This window comes from Bombina bombina, chromosome 4 (assembly GCF_027579735.1).
Source record: "Bombina bombina isolate aBomBom1 chromosome 4, aBomBom1.pri, whole genome shotgun sequence".
Taxonomy (NCBI): Eukaryota; Metazoa; Chordata; class Amphibia; order Anura; family Bombinatoridae; genus Bombina; species Bombina bombina.
Genome location: NC_069502.1, coordinates 574976115 through 574999551, shown reverse-complemented (window position 1 = coordinate 574999551; position 23437 = coordinate 574976115). Strand labels below are relative to the sequence as shown.

Genomic DNA, 23437 nt, shown 5'->3' with positions numbered 1-23437 from the left:
CGCTAGTTACATTGGAACCCTGATATCTGTCAGGAATACCTGAATATCCCTTGACATGTATATATTTTATATCTGCCAGTACTAAATAAAAGGAGTTTTGTTTTTTGTTTTTTATAAAAAAAAAAAAATATTTTAGCTGTGATGGACTCCTGCCTTAGCCCCAACCTCCATGATCCCCCCCCCAGCTCTCTAACCCTCTCCCCAATCTAATTGCGGCCATCTTGGGTACTGGCAGCTGTCTGCCAGTACCCAATTTGCCCAAAAACAAAAGTATTTTTTGCTCTTTTGCTTTTTTGGGGGGTTTTCTGTAGTGTAGCAGCCCCCCACAATACCCCTCCCCCTCCCAGATCCTTTTATATTATTTTAAAAAAAAATCTTTTTCCCCCCCTCTTCCCTCCTCATTGGTGTCAGTGGCCAGCTAATGCGCGCGCACACGCACGCGCGCCCCCCACACGCTCCCGGCACCCGGTGTGCACATTGCACTTCTAGGAACCGGATGCCGGGTAGCGATGGGCCGCCCACCCGCCTCCCTGTTGCGCTCCCACCCACCAACGAACCGGCACCATCGCTACCGGTGCAGAGAGGGCCACAGAGTGGCCCTCTCTGCATCGGAGTCTTCTAAAAAGGTATTGCAGGATGCCTCCATATGGAGGCATCACTGCAATACCCTGAGAGCTGCTGGAAGCGATTGCGATCGCTTCCAGCACTCTCTTAGACAACTGACGTACCAGGTACGTCCATTGTCATTAACTGCTTGTTAATGCATGACGTACCTGGTACGTCAGTTGTCATTAAGGGGTTAAGGGCAATGCCCATACAAATGCCCTTTTCATGGCAATAGGTAGTTTAAAATGTAGAATGATATAACGAAAGAACAATTTCATGAGCACCTTGTTATACTTTCACTCTCAGCCCTAGCAATGTGTGTTACTCTTAGCTAGGACGTTGTCACCTTAGAGCATCCCAGCATCTTGCCTAAAATTCCTTGTTTTGTAATATAGCTTCTCATTTGTTTCTTAATGTTTACTTCCCCATAGTTCACTGCAGTAGGACAATTTCTTTGATCGCTACATTCTACCAGTTTTGGTGACAAAATATTTATAAAAGTAGAATAATGTGTTTTTAAACAACCGCAACATACTGAATAAATCCTACCATGTCCTCTGCAAAGGCATATTGTAGATATAAATCCTTTTAAGGGAAATATATTCATTCCATCATCCTTGTTGTTTTCTTATATTATAATGAAACATGCATATGAGTTCTCTAGAGAATGCAATGTAATGTGCATGTTGTTAACATCTTAATCAAAAATATAATAAAAGCTAAATGGCTTTGCGGTTATTGTTTCAGCCTCACAAAATACTTTTTGCATGACTCACCACCTACTCTCTTTACTACTACTTTGACAATAGATTTTCTAACACAAAGGAACATCAATAAAAAGGATAAAACGTTCAGGAGTTTTATACCTATTGTGCACTTTTTTGGCTTGCTGCCATAGTGATAATGTGACTTCCCTCTGTTGAACTGTAACATTCAAAGCTGTTTGCACATTGTTATATATCTCTGTTATAGCCCTGCTTAATGTATAACTGCTTACAGTACTGAAAATATGCTTCAATTAGATTATCTTTTGTTGGTTTTAATTCTTAGCCTAAATAGTTAAGATGTGTTGGCAATGAATGCACAAAAAAATGTTAAATGTTTTTTGAAGAAATGGGCAAATTGACCCAATTTATTAAGGGCTTACCAAACATATCATGCAGACATGCTTTCCTCCCCTTCTACTGATCTATATAGTTTTATTTGCAACCCAAATTGTTTACTCTTCTCTGGAACTCTTTTTAACTAGAACTGATTGGTCTGGGTTATCTTTATGTAGAATAAATGTCTAATTCTGCTCCTATATAAATATGTACATTTTTTTCTATAGAGCTGTTTAGTATTGAGTTCAATTAATAGTATAAAAAGGACTTGGCCAGACTGCAAAAAATAAATAATAATTCACTTTGACCTCTCAATAGAAAATATGGGAAACCCTTTTTTTGATTGTTATGTATAACAATAATTCAGTGCATAATAATGAGGTACAAATACATTATGGAGATGATGATCATAATAATAATAATAATGATAAATGTAAACGTGTTATTATTTATAACCTTTTTTACCCTTTCAGTGTACCTTCTTGTTCACAACTATGGGGTATGCTGGGTTTTTTATTAAATAAATAGTATTAACAATAATAGCAACTTACCAGTGATTAATTATGCTTCTTGATTTGTCTGATCTTGTCTTTATTTTCTTCCTAGCATGTGGTCGAGGTTTCTATAAATCATCATCTCAAGATTTACAGTGCTCTAGATGCCCTGCACACAGCTTCTCAGACAGAGAAGGTTCATCCCGTTGTGACTGTGAAGATGGCTATTATAGAGCTTTCTCTGACCCACCATATATTGCATGCACAAGTGAGTTCACCATTTAAAGAATATCAAGCAGCTTAAAGGGACACTATGTGCAAAATTATGTAACATGACAATAACACTTTGTTGATTTTTATTTTTTTAATAGCCTAATTTGTCACCCTAAAGTATACTTCCCTCCAGTGTGAAGCTATTTTCTTTTCTTTTTCAAATTGTCCATCACAACCTCCACTCAAATCACAGAGAGCTCTATGGTGCCATTGAACTATAGGTAGCATGATGCTGCTGGGGTAAAGCTGATTTACCTAGAGAAGGAGCATGCTACATGCAGTTCAATGGCACCACAGAGCCTAGCAGAGGAGGTCAGCTTCGTGTTGAAGGTAAGTATACTTTTAGGTAAAAAATTTGGCTTTTATAAAATAAAAATTAAACAAAGAGCTATCATCATGTTAAATAATTCTGCAACCTTTACTGTCCCTTTAATAAGCAATAATTTATTGTGCACCAGATACCCAGTTGTCTGGAACAAAAAATGTTGTACAAAATATGTGAGCAAAAGGTTATGTGTAAAAAAAAAAGTATATTAAATTATTTTTTTATTAGTGGTCTCATAAGATTTTATTATCTGCAATTATTTTTTTTAGAAACCATTTTTATTTAGAAACAAGCTATTCAAATAGAAAATTGATAATAATGTGCAAGCCAAATATATGATATATCTTTCAATGAGTGGATACAAATATTACTCCTATAAGATAGGTGATTACATTTATAAAAATAAAAAAAATTCAAAGTGCATTTGTATTTTCGAATATAATAACTTTATTTTTTTTTTAAATTTTAAGAAAGAATTACTTAAAATATATATATATATATTTTTAAAATCTTTAAAAAAATTCTAGAAATATCATTAATTTTATATCATGCATATTTTTCAGCCGTAAGAATCTTCATTTGATCTCGACTTTACCTTTTGGTACTTAATACACAAAAATAAAGTTATGTTAATGCAGAGCAGCAAGCTGTGTAAGATAATTGTTAAACTTTTAACTATCTTAGATGAATGACATTAGACATTTTTCATTAAATCGATTTTAAGCATACACCAATTAATGTTACTTTTAATCTTTTTCTTTTAAAAAAAATTGCAAATATTTAATATTCAGAAATGGAAATGAAAACTGGGAAATATACTACGGTTATGTATACACTCGTTGTCCATAACTCTATACCACACTGTAATTTAATATGCAAATTTGGGATTATTTGGTCTTTGGTGAAAAATATTTGTAAATGTTATTATTTATAAGAAAAATAAGAACTTGCTGCAACAAAATGCATTAACATTAGTAAATCAAAATTTATTATAGGAATAGATATATTTAAAAAAAAATTGCTACAATGTGGGTGGAATCTTATCTCCTTAAACATATTTCTGCAATTTGGAATAGAGAACATTATTTTTTTCCCCTCTTTCTATAATTTTTGTCATAAATGTCTGTGTGTACATCAGATAACTTTGCAAATGGATTAGTATGGCGCAGTATCGCTAAGAAAAAAGAATGTGCACTGTATGTTTTCCTTTCTCAAAATATTTTAAACAAAATGCAATTATTATATAAATAAAATAAAGTTATTTCCTTGTGAAAGTGAGCAGATGTATATAAAAAGTTATTTATATACATTTGTATATATGTATAGTCATTGTACATAAACAAAAACAAAATTGCAATTTGTTTCAAAATTATAACTAAATTAAACAATACAATATGATGGATGAGTACTTGGTTCTCAAAAAGGCTGCACAATGTAACCTTAATAATTTAAAATAGAATGGATAATATTTACATTTGATTCCACATTTTGTGTTTTTAAGGACCTCCATCAGCACCGCAGAACCTGATCTATAATATTAATCAGACAACGGTAAGCTTGGAATGGAGTCCGCCAGCAGATAATGGTGGAAGGAATGACGTTACATATCGGGTCGTGTGCAAAAGATGTAGCTGGGAACAGGGGGAATGTGTTCCCTGTGGGAATAACGTTGGATATGTGCCACAGCAAAGTGGATTATTAGATACATATATTACTATTTTGGATCTTCTGGCTCATGCTAACTACACTTTTGAAGTAGAAGCTGTGAATGGGGTTACAGATATGAGTCGTTCCCAGAGGCTTTTTGCCGCTGTTAGTGTCACAACGGGACAAGCAGGTATGTTTTTGTACTGTTTCAATAGTTTTATGTTTAGTGTATGCATGTGTTTGTGTGTGCATACCCATGTGTCTTGTTTGCATATGTCTGGTTATGTGTGTATGTGTCCATATGTGATTTTGTAAGTCCATTCTTTGCACTGATTGTTTTGTTTTTAATACTGGTAATATTGAGTCTAAACATTCCAGCCTATATGAAAAAATAAAAAAAATTGCTTATTGCTGGGGAAACATAACTTGTGAACAAGTAGCCAGGGGAATAAAATGGTTTGCATAGTTGCATGGTACTTGAAGAATGACATATGGCCATCAAGTCAATTTTCATGTCTTCCTCGTGGTTCTGTTTAATTTGTAAGAATACAGTTTTGATTTGTATATCTGCCCCTTGCTTTAAAAAAAAAGAAAACAAACTATAAAAGCATAATGAGGGCTTAGAAAACAATATCTATGCAATTTAACAAAGGTTTGGGCTTTAGTATGTTTGAATAATTTATTAAGTTGATGTGTATTTATGTTAAAAAATTTTGTAAGAGAAAAGTAAATGAAAACAGATGATTAATTAACCAACATGATTACATATTTTTAGTTTTTTCTCCAGAATGATTAATGGATGTTTTTGTCAAAAGTGAAATGCACTTCAGTGCATTTCGCTTTTGATTACAATCATTTTACTAATTTCTGCACTATGCTTGTATTAGCAAAAATGTATTCAGTTTCAGTGATAGCTTTAATGTCCATAGGGCACAAAGTATCCGTCTGAATGCCACTCGCACCCACTCTGACTGTTTGCACTTGCTCTAAGAGCTGCCAGTGATGCATGTTGGCGATGATGCAAATCTCTGATGACTCTCTGTCAATGCAAGTGCGCTTACGTACAGTAAAAGGTATAAGCAAAACAGTGCTAGCTTTTTCCAGAAGCATTTACTAAGATAAGCTTCTACTCAAAATGAAATGCTTGTACCTGCATTTTAATTTTTACAATAATATTCCTTTAATGTGCAGAGAAAGTGCTCCTACAGTTTAAAATCTTTGCTGTTAGAGGGGGCAGCTACATTTTCTTACATAAAAGAGACCAAAAAAATATGTTGGGAGTTTTAAAAATTGACACCACAACATAAAAGACTTGTATTAATACCTTTTGGAAGATAATATCTCTGTGGCTAAGGTTTTCAGCCTTCCTGAGAAATATGGTCAATCTAATTAGCATCTACTAGAAATTAAATTATTATTTTTTATTTAAAATGGCCATGTCTTTCGGAATGGATGTCCTCAAAGATATATCTTCCATAATACTGAAACTCTTGTTTCTGTGTTTTGTTTTTTCTTTTTTTATGTTATGTTTGTTAATTTGAAAAATCTTCAACACTGCTTAAAAAACAATGTAGTATAATTTAGTATGTTGCTAATTTGGTTCATAAAGTAGATTAAATGATACCAAAACAAAACGGTTCAAGGACATTATTAGGGCATTACAAGATAAGTGTGACATTATTTGACATAACAGACTATATTATAGCGCTTTAGATAGAAATTCATAAAAAAAATAATAATAATAATATTAATAGGATGCAAATATGCTGAGATTAGATTTTGATTATTGTTCTTTAAATTAGTTTTACCTCCTTACTGAGAGTAACCCAAGCATTCCTCTTTCAGACAGCTTATAATTGGTTTGATTTGTAGAGAATGTTTTTTCATACATCCAGGAGTATGCAATTAGAAAGATATATAATAAATGTGTGAAACATCACTTTACAATACAGTTAAAATAATTATGGGACATTTAACACAAACTTAAATATAATTTTACATTAAGCCTATTAAGTAAATATTGCAGTGCACTTCCATTGTTTTGCCTGGTAATTTAGAATTTCCTTCTTCCTGTGGGACTAGGGACCTGGATTGTATACTGCAGTTAACCAGAGATTGTCTATGAATAGGTCAATGGTACAACAAGTCTCAAATTTCACCTTAAAAGTTGGGATAGAGACAAAATAATATAATATGTTACTATGTAATTACTTTACCTGCAAATTTATACTGCAGTGCCTCACCAGTATACACCTATTTCCATATAACTGCATGTAATGGACACTACTATAAAGAAGGATATGCCCTGATACTGATATAAACATCCAGTATATTACCTTTTAAAAACTTAATAGTAGCTCCCAGTTTAGCACTGATGATGGGGTTAGACTGGGACACCCATTGAAAAAGGCTGGGAAAGCATGAAATGTAGACACTCCCCACTTCCTCCTTCACTACATATGAAAAGTCCCTTGCACAAACAAGAGTCTGTAGACATCAGTATACTTCTAAAACTTTAGGGCTTGGTTCAGAATCTGGAAATCAGTACAATGTTATTTAAAAATAAGCAAAACTATAATTTTTTTTACAAAAATACTCCAAGATGGGCTATATAAATGGGTCATTTATAAAACATTTATGCAAAGAAACATTTAGTGTACAATGTCCCTTTAAAGCGACAGTATACACCAATTTCCATATAACTGCATGTGACAGACAATACTATAAAGAAGAATATGCACAGATACTGAAATCCAGTATATAACCTTTTAAAAATGTAGGAGTTCACAATATAGTACTGTTGATGAGGTTAGGCTGGGACACCAACTGAAAGGGACTGGGAAAGCAGGGACAGGCATATGAAAAGACCCATTACACAACCAGGAGTCTGATAATGATAATCAGCTCAATGTTATCTAAAAATAAACAAAACTATACATTTTTAAAAAAACACTCCTGGATGGGCTATATAAATGGACCATCTACAAAACATTTATGCAAAGAAAAATCTAGTGTAAAATGTCCCTTTAACCTTTCAAGAGCTGCATCCTTTAACCTTTCAAGACCTGCATCCTTGGACTGCAATGAGATATCGAAGCTTTGCAAATTATCATTCATTATTTTAAAACATTTCTTTTGTATGGAGATTATCATTATTATTTTTTTTTCAATTCAAAATTGCTTAAAACCTTATTTATGATGTTTATAAATGTACACAAATGTCTTTGTATTTGGAAAAGTCAATTAAAGGAACAGTCTAGTCAAAATTAAACTTTCATAATTCAGATAGGGCATGTAATTTTAAACAACTTTCCAATTTACGTACTTTTATCATTAAATTTGCTTTGTTATCTTGGTATTAACCTAGGAAGGCTCATATGCTAATTTCCAAGCCCTTGAAGGCTGCCTCTTATCTGAATGCATTTGACAGGTTTTCACAGCTAGAGGGCGTTAGTTCATCTGTGCCATATAGATAACATTGTGCTCACGCTATGGAGTTGCTTACGAGAGAACACTGAAATAAGCGGTCGGTCCACAGGGGCTTAGATACAAGGTAATCACAGAGGTAAACTGGGGAATAGGTAATAAAAGAATTGTCTTTCTTTTTAAACAATTAAAATTTCTGTGTAGACTGTCCCTTCAAGTTAATAGATAGCTTTGTTACAGAAAATGTATAATTTTATGTAATTTAGTGAATACATAGCTCTATAAATCAAAATTATGCAAAAAAAAACTCTCTTACTGTAGCATTCAAATAACTACTAATTACAGTTGAACATTACCGAAAATCTTGATAATTGTATTTATCTGTTTAATTTCCAACAAGTTCAATAAACATAGTGTGGAGAAACCAGCCAGAGAAATGGAGCATGCCCGTCTATATAAACATCTGTACTAATCTAGCAGTGCAGTAAATTATATCTACAAGCTAGGACATTGATCTAGATGGATCATTAACATCTTTAAACAACTGATCCAAGTAATAGGGGTAAATGAGAGAACATAATCAAAATCTAACTTTTCAGATACATCAGTTACAAGTGTAAAAACATTTCTTTTTATTTGTCAGTATTTTTGTTTTTAATTACTTTGGATTATAGTCAAATACTGTTTTATTCAATTATTAACTACAAATTTAGTGATACAAAAATAAAAAAGAGAGGGGAAAAAAGTCAGACAGTTTGTGTTTCATTTGCCAATGGGTCATGCACAGTAGGAGATGTAATTGCCAAAACCCAGTAAATTTAATCTGGGATGAGCTGGAAAGGATGATATATGTCCAGTGACAATGTATGTGACAAGGATATACATACAGACCTGCTTCTGCTCGCCTTGTTGAGATTGCAAGGACAAAAGAAGGAGAGGTAAAAGACAATTTATAAAAGCTCAAATTAACTAACTATTAATAATCCATAGCATGTCAGCCCAAAATAATTAGCATCCTCATTTTTAGAAATATTATTCTGTGCTCTTTAAAATAATCATAAAGTACCTTAAGAAATATATTTTTGTGTAATGTGTTAAATACATTGAATGTTGCTTTGTATCCAGTTTCATTTTAATAGCATTTGGCCCTAAATAATTGTAGCAGATTAATTTATTTGCTATTGTGTGTAACACATAAGATGAATGGAATTCTGTGGGACAAAGATTGCTATATAATGAAGCATCTTGTCATTTTCACTGTAGTTTGACAGTGCGTGTTCACAGAATTAGTGTTGCTGTTGAAACATCTGGTACTTTTAGCATTGGCTAATATCAACAGTCACTAAACACTTATAAATCTCATCTGCACTACTTGACTTTTAACTGTCAAAAATCATTAATAACTCCACGGACAGCTTCTCTTTTGATCAATATCGACACTGCAGACATTACAAGAATGTATTACATCTACCACATGCTGAAATGTACTATTTGCCAATTTGTAGAATGTATTATTTAGTTACTTGTGTATTATCTTTTTATTTAATTGTGAGTGCAGATACACATGGGAGATATATATATAAAGGTAATAGAAGACAGCACTCGCTGGGCTTAAGGATAAGCAATAGAAGCTTTTCGGGGACAGCTCCCAGACCAACAATAAAATGTGACAAGCAAACATTTATACCCTCTAAGACCCTCCCCCAGTGAACAGAAATTGCACCAAAAACAGTTGTCAAGGCAACCATACACTGTTTACACCAAAATACATACACACCAAAATACAAGTTAATTAGTATCAGATACAATGTACCCAATCTATCCCAGAACATCCACCTCAATCTAAGTGAACATATAACATTAGAAAGTACAAATTACAAGACAAAGTCATGGACATAACTTCCTGCTAGAGAAAAAAGAAAGAAAAGAGAAAGAAGAAGGGAGAAATGACATAGCAATGATAAAAGCATAGCAGTAATCTAAATATACATCATGATATAAATATAAATATATATACATGCCAATTTGTAATGTGACCAGAGGAATAGAAGTGCAGCAAATAGAAAATACAACATATTGTGCACTAAATAAATTGGCACTTAATCAATTGGAGAGTGAGACATACTGCATAAAGTAGGATCAAATAACCATGCAGGATGCGATAAACATGCTAATAACATTCGTGGCACTGAGGACAATGAAATAAGTTTACACCTATATCCAGCATTAAGCATAATAAAGCAACATCAGTGTAGATTGCAGATATGCCTATCTCCCCCTAACACATCAATAACCCTGATCACACAGCAGAACTTGAGGGATATCCTAATGGTAACAGACCCCATTAGGAGCTACAGCACTGACAGTGTAACTGTCTCTACATGACTTGGTTCTTTCAAGTGCCCTAGCTGCACTACCTGCAACACTATGCTGCAGGGCAGCCACTTTAGACATCCCCATAACAACCAAAGGTATGCAATCAAACACCATCTTAACTGCACCACGAAGTTTGTCATATACATGCTGAACTGTATTTGTGGACTATTCTACATCGGCAAGACTGATGACGATATAAAAAAACATATGGCTAACCATAGAAGTGCCATACGGGCGGCAATTGACAAAGGGAAAAGCGACCAGCTGGTTGCTAGGCACTTCATGGAACAGGGACATACATTCAAGGACCTCAGATTCATGCTCATCGACCATGTACCCCTGCTTAGGAGGGGTGGTGACAGGCACAAACTCCTACTACAGAAGGAAGCAGAATAGATCTACAAACTGGATACCATCCACCCTAAAGGACTGAATATGGGTAACGATTGGCACTGCTTTCTATAAGTATGTTTGACCCTTTCATTTCATTTTATTGTATTTTATGTTATTCTATTTTACATATATCTGTTGGGTACATACTCCCCTACCTGGGATGTTTGAACACCATATGGTATTTGGTTACTGTAAGCCTGTTTTTTGCTGTTTATCATTAGCTGTTGTCCAGGCTGGGTAACTTTATCGTAGTGGCTAGCTCATAGCAGTGCTCTTTCTATGTACTTATAAGTATACATTTATTATAACATTAGGCCAAATTGGAGCTTAGTGGGACATAGCGTCCCATACCTCTATAACTGAGTCCACTAGCCTTATTCTGGGCCCCGCTCATTGTAGCCTTTGACTTGTTGTATATACTTATACACACATATTTATAGGTATTTAGTACAGCATGCACACTACAGCTTTAATAATACATCCTATATTTTATGCCTCTGTCGCCTTTTGCAATGTGCTTCTCTTGCATGCTGGCTCTCACATACTCATTACTGTAAATGGCTCCACTGTACATTATGTTTGCAACTTATTCATTGTGTTCATTATGTGCATACATTACAGCCTGACTGTCTACTCATTATTCACATATATCTGCTGGCTATACCTTATATGGTGGTTCTTACATTGACACTTTGTACAGATGGACTTGTCCCCTCCCTGACTACGTATTACATTTTCCCATTGACTATTCACTGCAACTGTATATCTTTCCCATTGATTGCAGCCTGTTGTACTGACACTGTTCCACTAGGGAGTATAATGGTTGAACAGTATATATCTTTTCTTCTATCACAAACCACATAGAGGCGCGCCCATAAGTGAAAAAGTTGGTTCGGCATTCAAACAACAAGCCCCCCTTGTCCGGTCAACCGGAAGTGAAACCTACGTAGCCGTGTGACCTACTTCCCCAGAGTGCCGTAGCCAGAAGAACCAATCCTCAAGGTATATTCGGGGGAACAAAGAAGCAGGCACTGCATACACAAGTAGATGCTGAAACAAGCCCAAAATTTATTGGAACAAGTTATAAGAAATACAGTAAATACCAATCCTAAGTCTATGGGGTCGTTCAAAGTAACTCCAAGTCAGGTATGGTGTGAACAGAAGCAGTGATCTGACACGTTTTGCGCCCCCTACAGACGCTTACTCATAGATTGCAGCCTGTTGTACTGACACTGTTCCACTAGGGAGTTTAATGATTGAACAGTATATATCTTTTCTTCTATTACAAACCACATAGAGGCGCGCCCCCCTGACCTATAAGATACATCTGTCTCATTGACTGACAGCAGCTGGCGTGACAGGACTACTTACAGCACTCCCACACTGTTGCTCTGGTTAGTGCATTGTATCCACACCTCTAGACACATGGTGCTGCTGTTTTGGACTGTTACCATACACGGTACGTTCTTGGTAATAGCACTCTGCTGTGTGATCAGGGTTATTGATGTGTTAGGGGGAGATAGGCATATCTGCAATCTACACTGATGTTGCTTTATTATGCTTAATGCTGGATATAGGTGTAACCTTGTTTCATTGTCCTCAGTGCCACGAATATTATTAGCATGTTTATCGCATCCTGCATGGTTATTTGATCCTACTTTATGCAGTATGTCTCACTCTCCAATTGATTAAGTGCCAATTTATTTAGTGCACAATATGTTGTATTTCCTATTTGCTGCACTTCTATTCCTCTGGTCACATTACAAATTGGCATGTATATATATTTATATTTATATCATGATGTATATTTAGATTACTGCTATGCTTTAATCATTGCTATGTCACTTCTCCCTTCTTCTTTCTCTTTTCTTTCCTTTTTCCTCTGTGCTAGCAGCAAGTTATGTCCATGACTTTGTCTTGTAATTTGTACTTTTTAATGTTATATGTTCACTTAGATTGAGGTGGATGTTCTGGGATAGATTGGGTACATTGTATCTGATACTAATTAACTTGTATTTTGGTGTAAACAGTGTATGGTTGCCTTGACAACCGTTTTTTGCCCAATTTCTGTTCACTGGGGGAGGGTCTTAGAGGGTATAAATGTTTGCTTGTCACATTTTATTGTTGGTCTGATGAAGGGGAACTGTCCCCGAAACGTCACGTAAATAAAAGCTTCAATTGCTTATCCTTAAGCCCAGCGAGTGCTTTCTTCTATTACCTTTATCTCCACCTGCATTCAGCACCCTGGCAACTGGACACCTGTTTGTGCGAGTGCACCAGCCTCTGTGTATATATATATATATATATATATATATATATATATATAGTATCTCACAAAGGTGAGTACACCCCTCACATTTTTGTAAATATTGTATTATATCTTTTTATGTGACAACACTGATGAAATTACACTTTGCTACAATGTAAAGTAGTAAGTGTACAGCCTGTATAACAGTGTAAATTTGCTGTCCCCTCAAAATAACTCAATACACAGCCATTAATGTCTAAACCGTTGGCAACAAAAGTGAGTACACCCCTAAGTGGAAATGTCCAAATTGGGCCCAATTAGTCATTTTCCCTCCCTGGTGCCATGTGACTGCAAGGTCTCAGGTGTGAATGGGGAGCAGGTGGGTTAAATTTGGTGTTATTTCTCTCACACTCTCTCATACTGGTCACTGGAAGTTCAACATGGCACCTCATGGTAAAGAACTCTCTGAGGATCTGAAAAAAAGAATTGTTGCTCTACATAAAGATGGCCTAGGCTATAAGAAGATTGCTAAGACCCTGAAACTGAGCAGCAGCATGGTGGGCAAGAACATACAGCGGTTTCACAGGACAGGTTCCACTCAGAACCAAAGAAGTTGAGTGCACATGCTCAGTGTCATATCCAGAGGTTGTCTTTGGAAATAGACGTATGAGTGCTGCCAGCATTGCTGCAGAGGTTGAAGGGGTGGGGGGGTCAGCCTATCAGTTCTCAGACCATACACTGTACACTGCATCAAATTGGTCTGCATGGCTGTCATCCCAGAAGGAAGCCTCTTCTAAAGATGATGCACAAGAAAGCCTGCAAACAGTTTGCTGAAGAAAAGCAGACTAAGGACATGGATTACTGGAACCATGTCCTGTGGTCCGATGAGACCAAGATAAACTTGTTTGGCTCAGGTGAGGAGTACAAAGACAAGTGTGTCTTGCCTACAGTCAACCATGGTGGTGGGAGTGTCATGGTCTGGGCCTGCATGAGTGCTGCCGGCACTGGGGAGCTTCAGTTTATTGAGGGAACCATGAATGCCAACATGTACTATGACATACTGAAGCAGAGCATTATCACCTCCCTTCGGAGACTGGGCCGCAGGCCAGTATTCCAACATGATAACGACCCCAAACACACCTCCAAGATGACCACTGCCTTGCTAAAGAAACTGAAGGTAAAGGTCATGGACTGGCCAAGCATGTCTCCAGACCTAAACCCTATTAAACATATGTGGGGCATTCTCAAAGGAAGGTGGGGGGAGCGCAAGGTCTTTAACATCCACCAGCTCCATAATGTCATCATGGAGGAGTAGAAGAGGACTCCAGTGGCAACCTGTGAAGCTCTGGTGAACTCCATGCCCAAGAGGGTTAAGGCAGTGCTGGAAAAAAATGGTGGCCACATAAAATATTCACACTTTGGGCCCAATTTGGACATTTCCACTTAGGGGTGTACTCACTTTTGTTGTCAACGGTTTAGACGTTAATGGCTGTGTGTTGAGTTATTTTGAGAGGACAGCAAATTTACACTGTTATACAGGCTGTACACTCACTACTTTACATTGTAGCAAAGTGTAATTTCTTCAGTGTTGCCACATGAAAAGATATAATAAAATATTTACAACAATGTGAGGGGTGTACTCACTTTTGTGAGATACTATATATATATATATATATATATATGTATATATATATATATATATATATAAGAGAAAGAGGTCACCTGCGCTAAAATCTAGGATGTGTGTCTCTGGGTATTGTGGATTAAAACAGCCCAGTGTGCGTCTAGCGTGCTGCCTCTATATTGAAACAGAGTACCCCTGACTCTGTAAAAAATGTATAGAAAGAGATAAAACAATATAAAAGTAGAGGCGCTCAGCTTTACAATATAAATAATGAATTGTAAATTGTAAATATAAGCAAAAAAGAAAACAGATGCGCCACATGGCCCAATATTGTATGATCCACAGAATTGGACTATCAGATTGTATTAAATTAAACTCACAATCTAGGAAGCACTCCAAGTAGTGCAATGGGAGCAGTCTGGGATCTATAACAGTCACCCAGCAGACCGACCTCTCAAGCTGAAGGTGGATAATCTGTAGTAAAACACAAGGGGACACAAAGGTGCCTATATGGCCTAGTACTGTCTTATACCAGGAGCAGTGGTGTGTATGGTAAGATATATACTCACAAGATATAAAGCATCTCCATTGATGCTAATCAGACAGGAAGGGATCAATATAGTCACCCAACAGACTGTAACAAGGCTTCCACAGGAGGCAGACCGCAAAGGTCCCGTGGACCAAGTGAAGATCCAAATAAAACACAGTAGCAAGTGTTTGAGATAAAAAAGTATTAAACTTTACTGGCAAAAATTAAAATACAGCGACGCGTTTCTCAGTCACAGACTGTTTCCTCAGGCATAATAAAATGATTTCCAAACACTTGCTACATATACCTAACCAAACCAATTAACATAATTGATATCACTTGTGGTAGGTGTGATCTATGACATCATAGGTATCCTAGTTACAAATCTGTTTTGACAACATAGGTAAATCCAATTTGTATGTTATATATTATACATGAAAATAATAATAGATACACATTATAACAAATAATGCTCAAAACAATTCGAAATAAATTCAAACAATTGCATATAGCAACGATTTGCATGTCTTTTGTATATATGTGGAAAACAAATATTCATCTTAGCTTGTAGTAAGTAGTTCAATCAAATCTAAAATCCATTTGTATACCAAGTCTAGGCTAAACATATGTATATTAAATACCTTAGTTGTTTCTATTAGGTTTCTTATTTAGCTATTTCTTTTTATAAAGCTGCTCATTCATATGATGCCCCATTCAAATCTCTAACTGCTACTATTTATTTTTTCCATTCATTAGAATCGTGTATTATTCAGCATACAAGTTTCCAATGCTCAAACCTTATAGTTTCATAATCAAGCCTGTTCCTACTGATGGTAATATCATATCAATCCAAATTCTTTGAGTTATTTTTAAACGGATCACTTACTTTGTGTAGTTACAAACGGATCACTTACTTTGTGTAGTTACAAATCGCCATTAGATTTTCTGATTGGCGTGCATCTAGCTCTAGTGCGCATGTCAGTGGTGTAACCATGTGAACCATATGACTCATTCAGCTCCACGTTAAGCGTAAGTAAGGAGCTGGAACCTAATATGTCTATGTGACTCAATATAATAATCGGCTGTATTCCAGCCACTCGCATTGATATAAGTACAATAAGGCCTATTCAGTTACTTACATTTATTTTGTTACAAAGTGCTATTAGAGTTTCTAAATTGCATGCAACTAGCGCTAATGCGCATGTCAGTAATGTAACCATAGGAACCGTATGACTCATTCGCTACGCGCAAGTGAGGAGCTGTGGTCTGATATGTCTGTGTATCTTTTTGGCTCAATGTGATGATTAGCTATGTTCCAGCCACTAGTGTTATTAAGAGTACAATAAGACCTATTTAGCATGGTACTAGATATAATGAGATGCTATTAACTAATATGATAGTAATATCCTTTAACTATACTTGGCTAGTGTCTGTGTTCCATCTCAGAGTTAGTATGTCTAATTATTTAGTAAATGGTACTATAATGATAACGTATTAAAATAAAAATCTACCTATATTTAGTGAACCTAGAATTATGGTCTACCAGTGGTTATCTATACTAAGTGAACGGTGAGCTGTGTGTTTTTATTCATTAATATAATTTACATTATATGCAATAGTGATACGATACTGAATATAAATTGTGTGAAAGTTATTAAGTAAACTTGTTAGCATATAAAGAGCTATTCCCTAATTGGAAACTAAACTAAATCGTCCTTAAGTGTGTGTCTATTATATTTTTAATATATTTTTAAGGGACCAATAACCTAAATGACTTAATGTCCAATATTTGTATGTGATTTGTCTAGTATTGATAGTGACCATAATGTGTATTTTACTATATAGTGATGATGAAGTGATAGAACAATGATTATAATAAAATAAAATGTGAATATGTGTAAATGAAAAACAAATAATATATAGGGTCCCCTATAGTGATAGTGAGACTAATAATTGTATGTAATCAGCTAGACCCCTGATTGGAGCAAATGCTCCTATCATATCTCAGCGTGATCTCTCAGATAACTGTGTGTAGATCACAATGGATTATATAACATGTAAACATATAGCTGGCTAAAGTAAGGACAACTGAGAGGCTATAAAAACTATATCTATGTGGGAAGGGAGCTAATGGTGGTTGGGAGTCTCTAATCTGTTAATAGCTGTAACAGCTAAATGCAATCTAGCATTGTATGAGGTATGAGAGAAGACCCTCAGTATCCTAGGATATAACTTGATGATAAGGTATCCACAAATAGTATCATATTATGCCAGGAGGTATCAATAGATGGAAAGTAATAGTTCCTGTATGTGATGTCAAATCCCCTTCATCATATATCAAAGGCAGCCAAATCTACACATTCATTTAGACCATCTGGTACTAAAGAATGTAATTTATGTATCCAGTATGTCTCTCTACGGCGTAAATTGAGGAGAGGGTTATGACTATTTCTGGAGATTTGTTCAATAGGTAATACAGATAATGTTTTCGCACTTCCTTTGTGTGAAAAGGCACAATGTCTAGATAGACTGTGTTTGAGATATTTTCTCTTGACATTATAGAGATGTTCATTCCAACGTTTCCTGATGGTCCGGCTCGTGCGCCCTACATATTGAACCCCACAAAGGCAATTCACTAAATAAACTACATAAGTAGATTCACAAGATAATCTCTTGATAATTTTAAATTGTTCCCCTGTTTGGTGTGAAGAAAATGTCGTAGTGCCACTTTTAATGACCTTACACATATTGCATTTACGCTTCATGCATTTATAGACTCCACTTTGGGGGATAAAGTTACCTAAGAATGTCCTGTTTAAGCCTAAGTGATGATTAGTACCCATAATCTTGTCTCTCACTATCTTGCTGGGGGCCAGTTTATTTTTAAGTGTAGGCGCCCTTCTGTAGACAATCATAGGTTTGGAAGGGACAAGTCTCTTGAGATGTGGATCATCACAAATTAAAGCCAATGTTTGGCTATAGTTTTTTGAATCTCACGATAAATGTTGTTGAATCCAGTGATAAATATTGGTGTCTTGTTATATTCAGCAGACATTTTTTCTTTAGACTTTTTTTGGGGCTTATCTGATAACAGGTAGGTATTTCTATCGTCATTTAGTGCCCTAAGATATCCTTTCTGGATAAGATCCAAGGGATAACCCTTTTCCAAGAACCGATCCTTCAGAATCAGAGCTTGTTTTTTATAGCTCTCAATGGTGCTGCAATTGCGTCTTATTCGTCTAAATTGGCCATAAGGCACGTTCTTCTTCCAACTCATATAATGATTACTGCTGAAGTTTAAAAAACTGTTGCAGTCCACTTTTTTAAAATAAGTTTCAGACATAATTGTACCAGTTGTTGAAAAAGATAAAGATAAATCTAAAAATTCAATTATGTTAGACTGGATGTTGGAAGTGAATTCTAATTCAAAATCATTGGAATTAAGTGAGATAGAGAAGGTTTTAGCCTCTTCATAAGTCCCCCTAAATAGAATCAGCAGATCGTCTATATACCGGCCATAGAACACCAGACTCGCACCCATAGGAGACCCATAAATATGGGCCTCCTCAAATCTGCCCATGTAAAGATTGGCAAAACTGGGTGCGAATCTGGTGCCCATGGCCGTACCTTTCATTTGCAGGTAGTGTTGCCCCTGATAGAGAAAATAATTGTGGTGTAGTATGAAATAAATTATTTCACCAATAAATTGTTGTTGTCTTGGTGGCATGTATATATCAGTCTCCAAATATGATTGTATCACTGATAGACCCTTATCATGTGGGATATTAGAGTAGAGCGAACTCACATCGCTTGTGATCCACCACAGCCTGTTATCTGTTTTGATAATATTTAAACTGTTCAATTTATTCAGGAGATCTGTAGAATCCCTGATAAATGAGGGTAAATTGATGACATGTTTCTGCAGAAAAGAGTCCACATAAGCTGAAAGGTGATCCGTCAAGCTATCTATCCCTGCCACAATCGGGCGACCAGGGGGTGAAGTGGTGCTTTTGTGGACTTTAGGCAGGTGGTAGTAGAACGCCATACAGGGATTTTTTAGATAAAGGTATTCTTTCTCTTTTTTAGAGATGATGCCTTCATCAAAGCCTTCTTTAAGAAGGGAGTAAAGTTGTTTTTTATATATAGGGGTAGGGTCTTTTGCTAATATTTTATAATAGCTTTCATCTTTCAGAATCCTGTCAGCCTCCAAAATATAATCTGCCCTATCTTGGAGGACAATCCCTCCTCCCTTATCTGCCTGGCATATTATAATGTTTTGATTAGAGGTCAATGTTTGGAGTGCTAGGCGTTCACCTGGATTTAAATTGTGTTTGTATTTAGTTTTTTTGGAAAGTTTCTCAAAATCTCTTAGTACCATCGACTGGAAGATACTGATATGAGAGTTCCTTACACGTGGGGGGTTAAATTGTGATTTTGGCTTGAAATCTGTTTGTATATATTTATCATTAAGCTGTTGTAATAGTGTATCTGGTTCAGAAATAGCAAAACCATCTCTCAGATGTCCATCCATGGAATTGAGAACTATCGGTGTACACCCTGTGTTTTTGAGACGTTTTTCTGCAAAATATTTCTGCAGAGATAGCTTTCTGGTGAAACTATTGATATCTACAAAAAGTTGAAACATGTTTGGACCATTAGATGGACTAAATGATAGTCCCCTTCCCAATACTCTGATTTCATCATCAGATAATTTGTGATTTGACAGATTAAATATGCCTTTTTTATATTTTAATAATTTTTCCTTTTTAATGGTTGAGGATTTTCCTCTATTTCCTCGTTTATGTGTGATCTTTTTTGACGTGGTGGTCGAGGTGACATGGACCAATGTTCCACGCGATGGTCTGGACCCATCTCTAAAAAAGGAGTAGTATTCTGTTCATTATTGTAAGATGTGGATGAATTATTGGTGACGTGTGGACTTTCAGAATTTAATACATGAAATCTATTAGTTGATTCAAATGATCACTACAACAAATCTCAACCTCACCACTATTGGGACAGATCCCGCGAATGCAATTGGACACATAAACAAAATGATGATATTAATCAGGGCTTTAGAGAGAATACGAGACGTTCTCCTCAAAAGATGGGAAGTAATGGCCACATTGACAGACCCCTGAATGCTACTATTGACACACATAATGAGAGATCTCATATGAGAGAAAGAAGTAATACCAATGACTCTAGGGCCCATGATACACCAAATCACTTTAGACCTACTCATAGATCATTTGAATCAACTAATAGATTTCATGTATTAAATTCTGAAAGTCCACACGTCACCAATAATTCATCCACATCTTACAATAATGAACAGAATACTACTCCTTTTTTAGAGATGGGTCCAGACCATAGCGTGGAACATTGGTCCATGTCACCTCGACCACCACGTCAAAAAAGATCACACATAAACGAGGAAATAGAGGAAAATCCTCAACCATTAAAAAGGAAAAATTATTAAAATATAAAAAAGGCATATTTAATCTGTCAAATCACAAATTATCTGATGATGAAATCAGAGTATTGGGAAGGGGACTATCATTTAGTCCATCTAATGGTCCAAACATGTTTCAACTTTTTGTAGATATCAATAGTTTCACCAGAAAGCTATCTCTGCAGAAATATTTTGCAGAAAAACGTCTCAAAAACACAGGGTGTACACCGATAGTTCTCAATTCCATGGATGGACATCTGAGAGATGGTTTTGCTATTTCTGAACCAGATATACTATTACAACAGCTTAATGATAAATATATACAAACAGATTTCAAGCCAAAATCACAATTTAACCCCCATGTGTAAGGAACTCTCATATCAGTATCTTCCAGTCGATGGTACTAAGAGATTTTGAGAAACTTTCCAAAAAAACTAAATACAAACACAATTTAAATCCAGGTGAACGCCTAGCACTCCAAACATTGACCTCTAATCAAAACATTATAATACGCCAGGCAGATAAGGGAGGAGGGATTGTCCTCCAAGATAGGGCAGATTATATTTTGGAGGCTGACAGGATTCTGAAAGATGAAAGCTATTATAAAATATTAGCAAAAGACCCTACCCCTATATATAAAAAACAACTTTACTCCCTTCTTAAAGAAGGCTTTGATGAAGGCATCATCTCTAAAAAAGAGAAAGAATACCTTTATCCAAAAAATCCCTGTGTGGCGTTCTACTACCACCTGCCTAAAGTCCACAAAAGCACCACTTCACCCCTTGGTCGCCCGATTGTGGCAGGGATAGATAGCTTGACGGATCACCTTTCAGCTTATGTGGACTCTTTTCTGCAGAAACATGTCATCAATTTACCCTCATTTATCAGGGATTCTACAGATCTCCTGAATAAATTGAACAGTTTAAATATTATCAAAACAGATAACAGGCTGTGGTGGATCACAAGCGATGTGAGTTCGCTCTAATCTAATATCCCACATGATAAGGGTCTATCAGTGATACAATCATATTTGGCGACTGATATATACATGCCACCAAGACAACAACAATTTATTGGTGAAATAATTTATTTCATACTACACCACAATTATTTTCTCTATCAGGGGCAACACTACCTGCAAATGAAAGGTACGGCCATGGGCACCAGATTCGCACCCAGTTTTGCCAATCTTTACATGGGCAGATTTGAGGAGGCCCATATTTATGGGTCTCCTATGGGTGCGAGTCTGGTGTTCTATGGCCGGTATATAGACGATCTGCTGATTCTATTTAGGGGGACTTATGAAGAGGCTAAAACCTTCTCTATCTCACTTAATTCCAATGATTTTGAATTAGAATTCACTTCCAACATCCAGTCTAACATAATTGAATTTTTAGATTTATCTTTATCTTTTTCAACAACTGGTACAATTATGTCTGAAACTTATTTTAAAAAAGGGGACTGCAACAGTTTTTTAAACTTCAGCAGTAATCATTATATGAGTTGGAAGAAGAACGTGCCTTATGGCCAATTTAGACGAATAAGACGCAATTGCAGCACCATTGAGAGCTATAAAAAACGAGCTCTGATTCTGAAGGATCGGTTCTTGGAAAAGGGTTATCCCTTGGATCTTATCCAGAAAGGATATCTTAGGGCACTAAATGACGATAGAAATACCTACCTGTTATCAGATAAGCCCCAAAAAAGTCTAAAGAAAAAATGTCTGCTGAATATAACAAGACACCAATATTTATCACTGGATTCAACAACAATTATCGTGAGATTCAAAAAACTATAGCCAAACATTGGCCTATAATTTGTGATGATCCACATCTCAAGAGACTTGTCCCTTCCAAACCTATGATTGTCTACAGAAGGGCGCCTACACTTAAAAATAAACTGGCCCCCAGCAAGATAGTGAGAGACAAGATTATGGGTACTAATCATCACTTAGGCTTAAACAGGACATTCTTAAGTAACTTTATCCCCCAAAGTGGAGTCTATAAATGCATGAAGCGTAAATGCAATATGTGTAAGGTCATTAAAAGTGGCACTACGACATTTTCTTCACACCAAACAGGGGAACAATTTAAAATTATCAAGAGATTATCTTGTGAATCTACTTATGTAGTTTATTTAGTGAATTGCCTTTGTGGGGTTCAATATGTAGGGCGCACGAGCCGGACCATCAGGAAACGTTGGAATTAACATCTCTATAATGTCAAGAGAAAATATCTCAAACACAGTCTATCTAGACATTGTGCCTTTTCACACAAAGGAAGTGCGAAAACATTATCTGTATTACCTATTGAACAAATCTCCAGAAATAGTCATAACCCTCTCCTCAATTTACGCCGTAGAGAGACATACTGGATACATAAATTACATTCTTTAGTACCAGATGGTCTAAATGAATGTGTAGATTTGGCTGCCTTTGATATATGATGAAGGGGATTTGACATCACATACAGGAACTATTACTTTCCATCTATTGATACCTCCTGGCATAATATGATACTATTTGTGGATACCTTATCATCAAGTTATATCCTAGGATACTGAGGGTCTTCTCTCATACCTCATACAATGCTAGATTGCATTTAGCTGTTACAGCTATTAACAGATTAGAGACTCCCAACCACCATTAGCTCCCTTCCCACATAGATATAGTTTTTATAGCCTCTCAGTTGTCCTTACTTTAGCCAGCTATATGTTTACACGTTATATAATCCATTGTGATCTACACACAGTTATCTGAGAGATCACGCTGAGATATGATAGGAGCATTTGCTCCAATCAGGGGTCTAGCTGATTACATACAATTATTAGTCTCACTATCACTATAGGGGACCCTATATATTATTTGTTTTTCATTTACACATATTCACATTTTATTTTATTATAATCATTCGTCTATCACTTCATCATCACTATATAG

General features: G+C 35.9%; 1 protein-coding gene across 1 annotated transcript in view; it reads left to right on the top strand.

Annotated features, from left to right (window-relative positions):
* The window catches only part of EPHA7 (EPH receptor A7), a 380959-nt gene that overhangs the window by 129115 nt on the left and 228407 nt on the right, over positions 1-23437 (top strand). Inside the window, exons 4-5 of the mRNA XM_053710553.1 lie at positions 2316-2471; positions 4303-4638. Of these exons, the coding sequence (XP_053566528.1) occupies positions 2316-2471; positions 4303-4638 (492 nt within the window). The remainder of the gene's footprint in view (positions 1-2315; positions 2472-4302; positions 4639-23437) is intronic.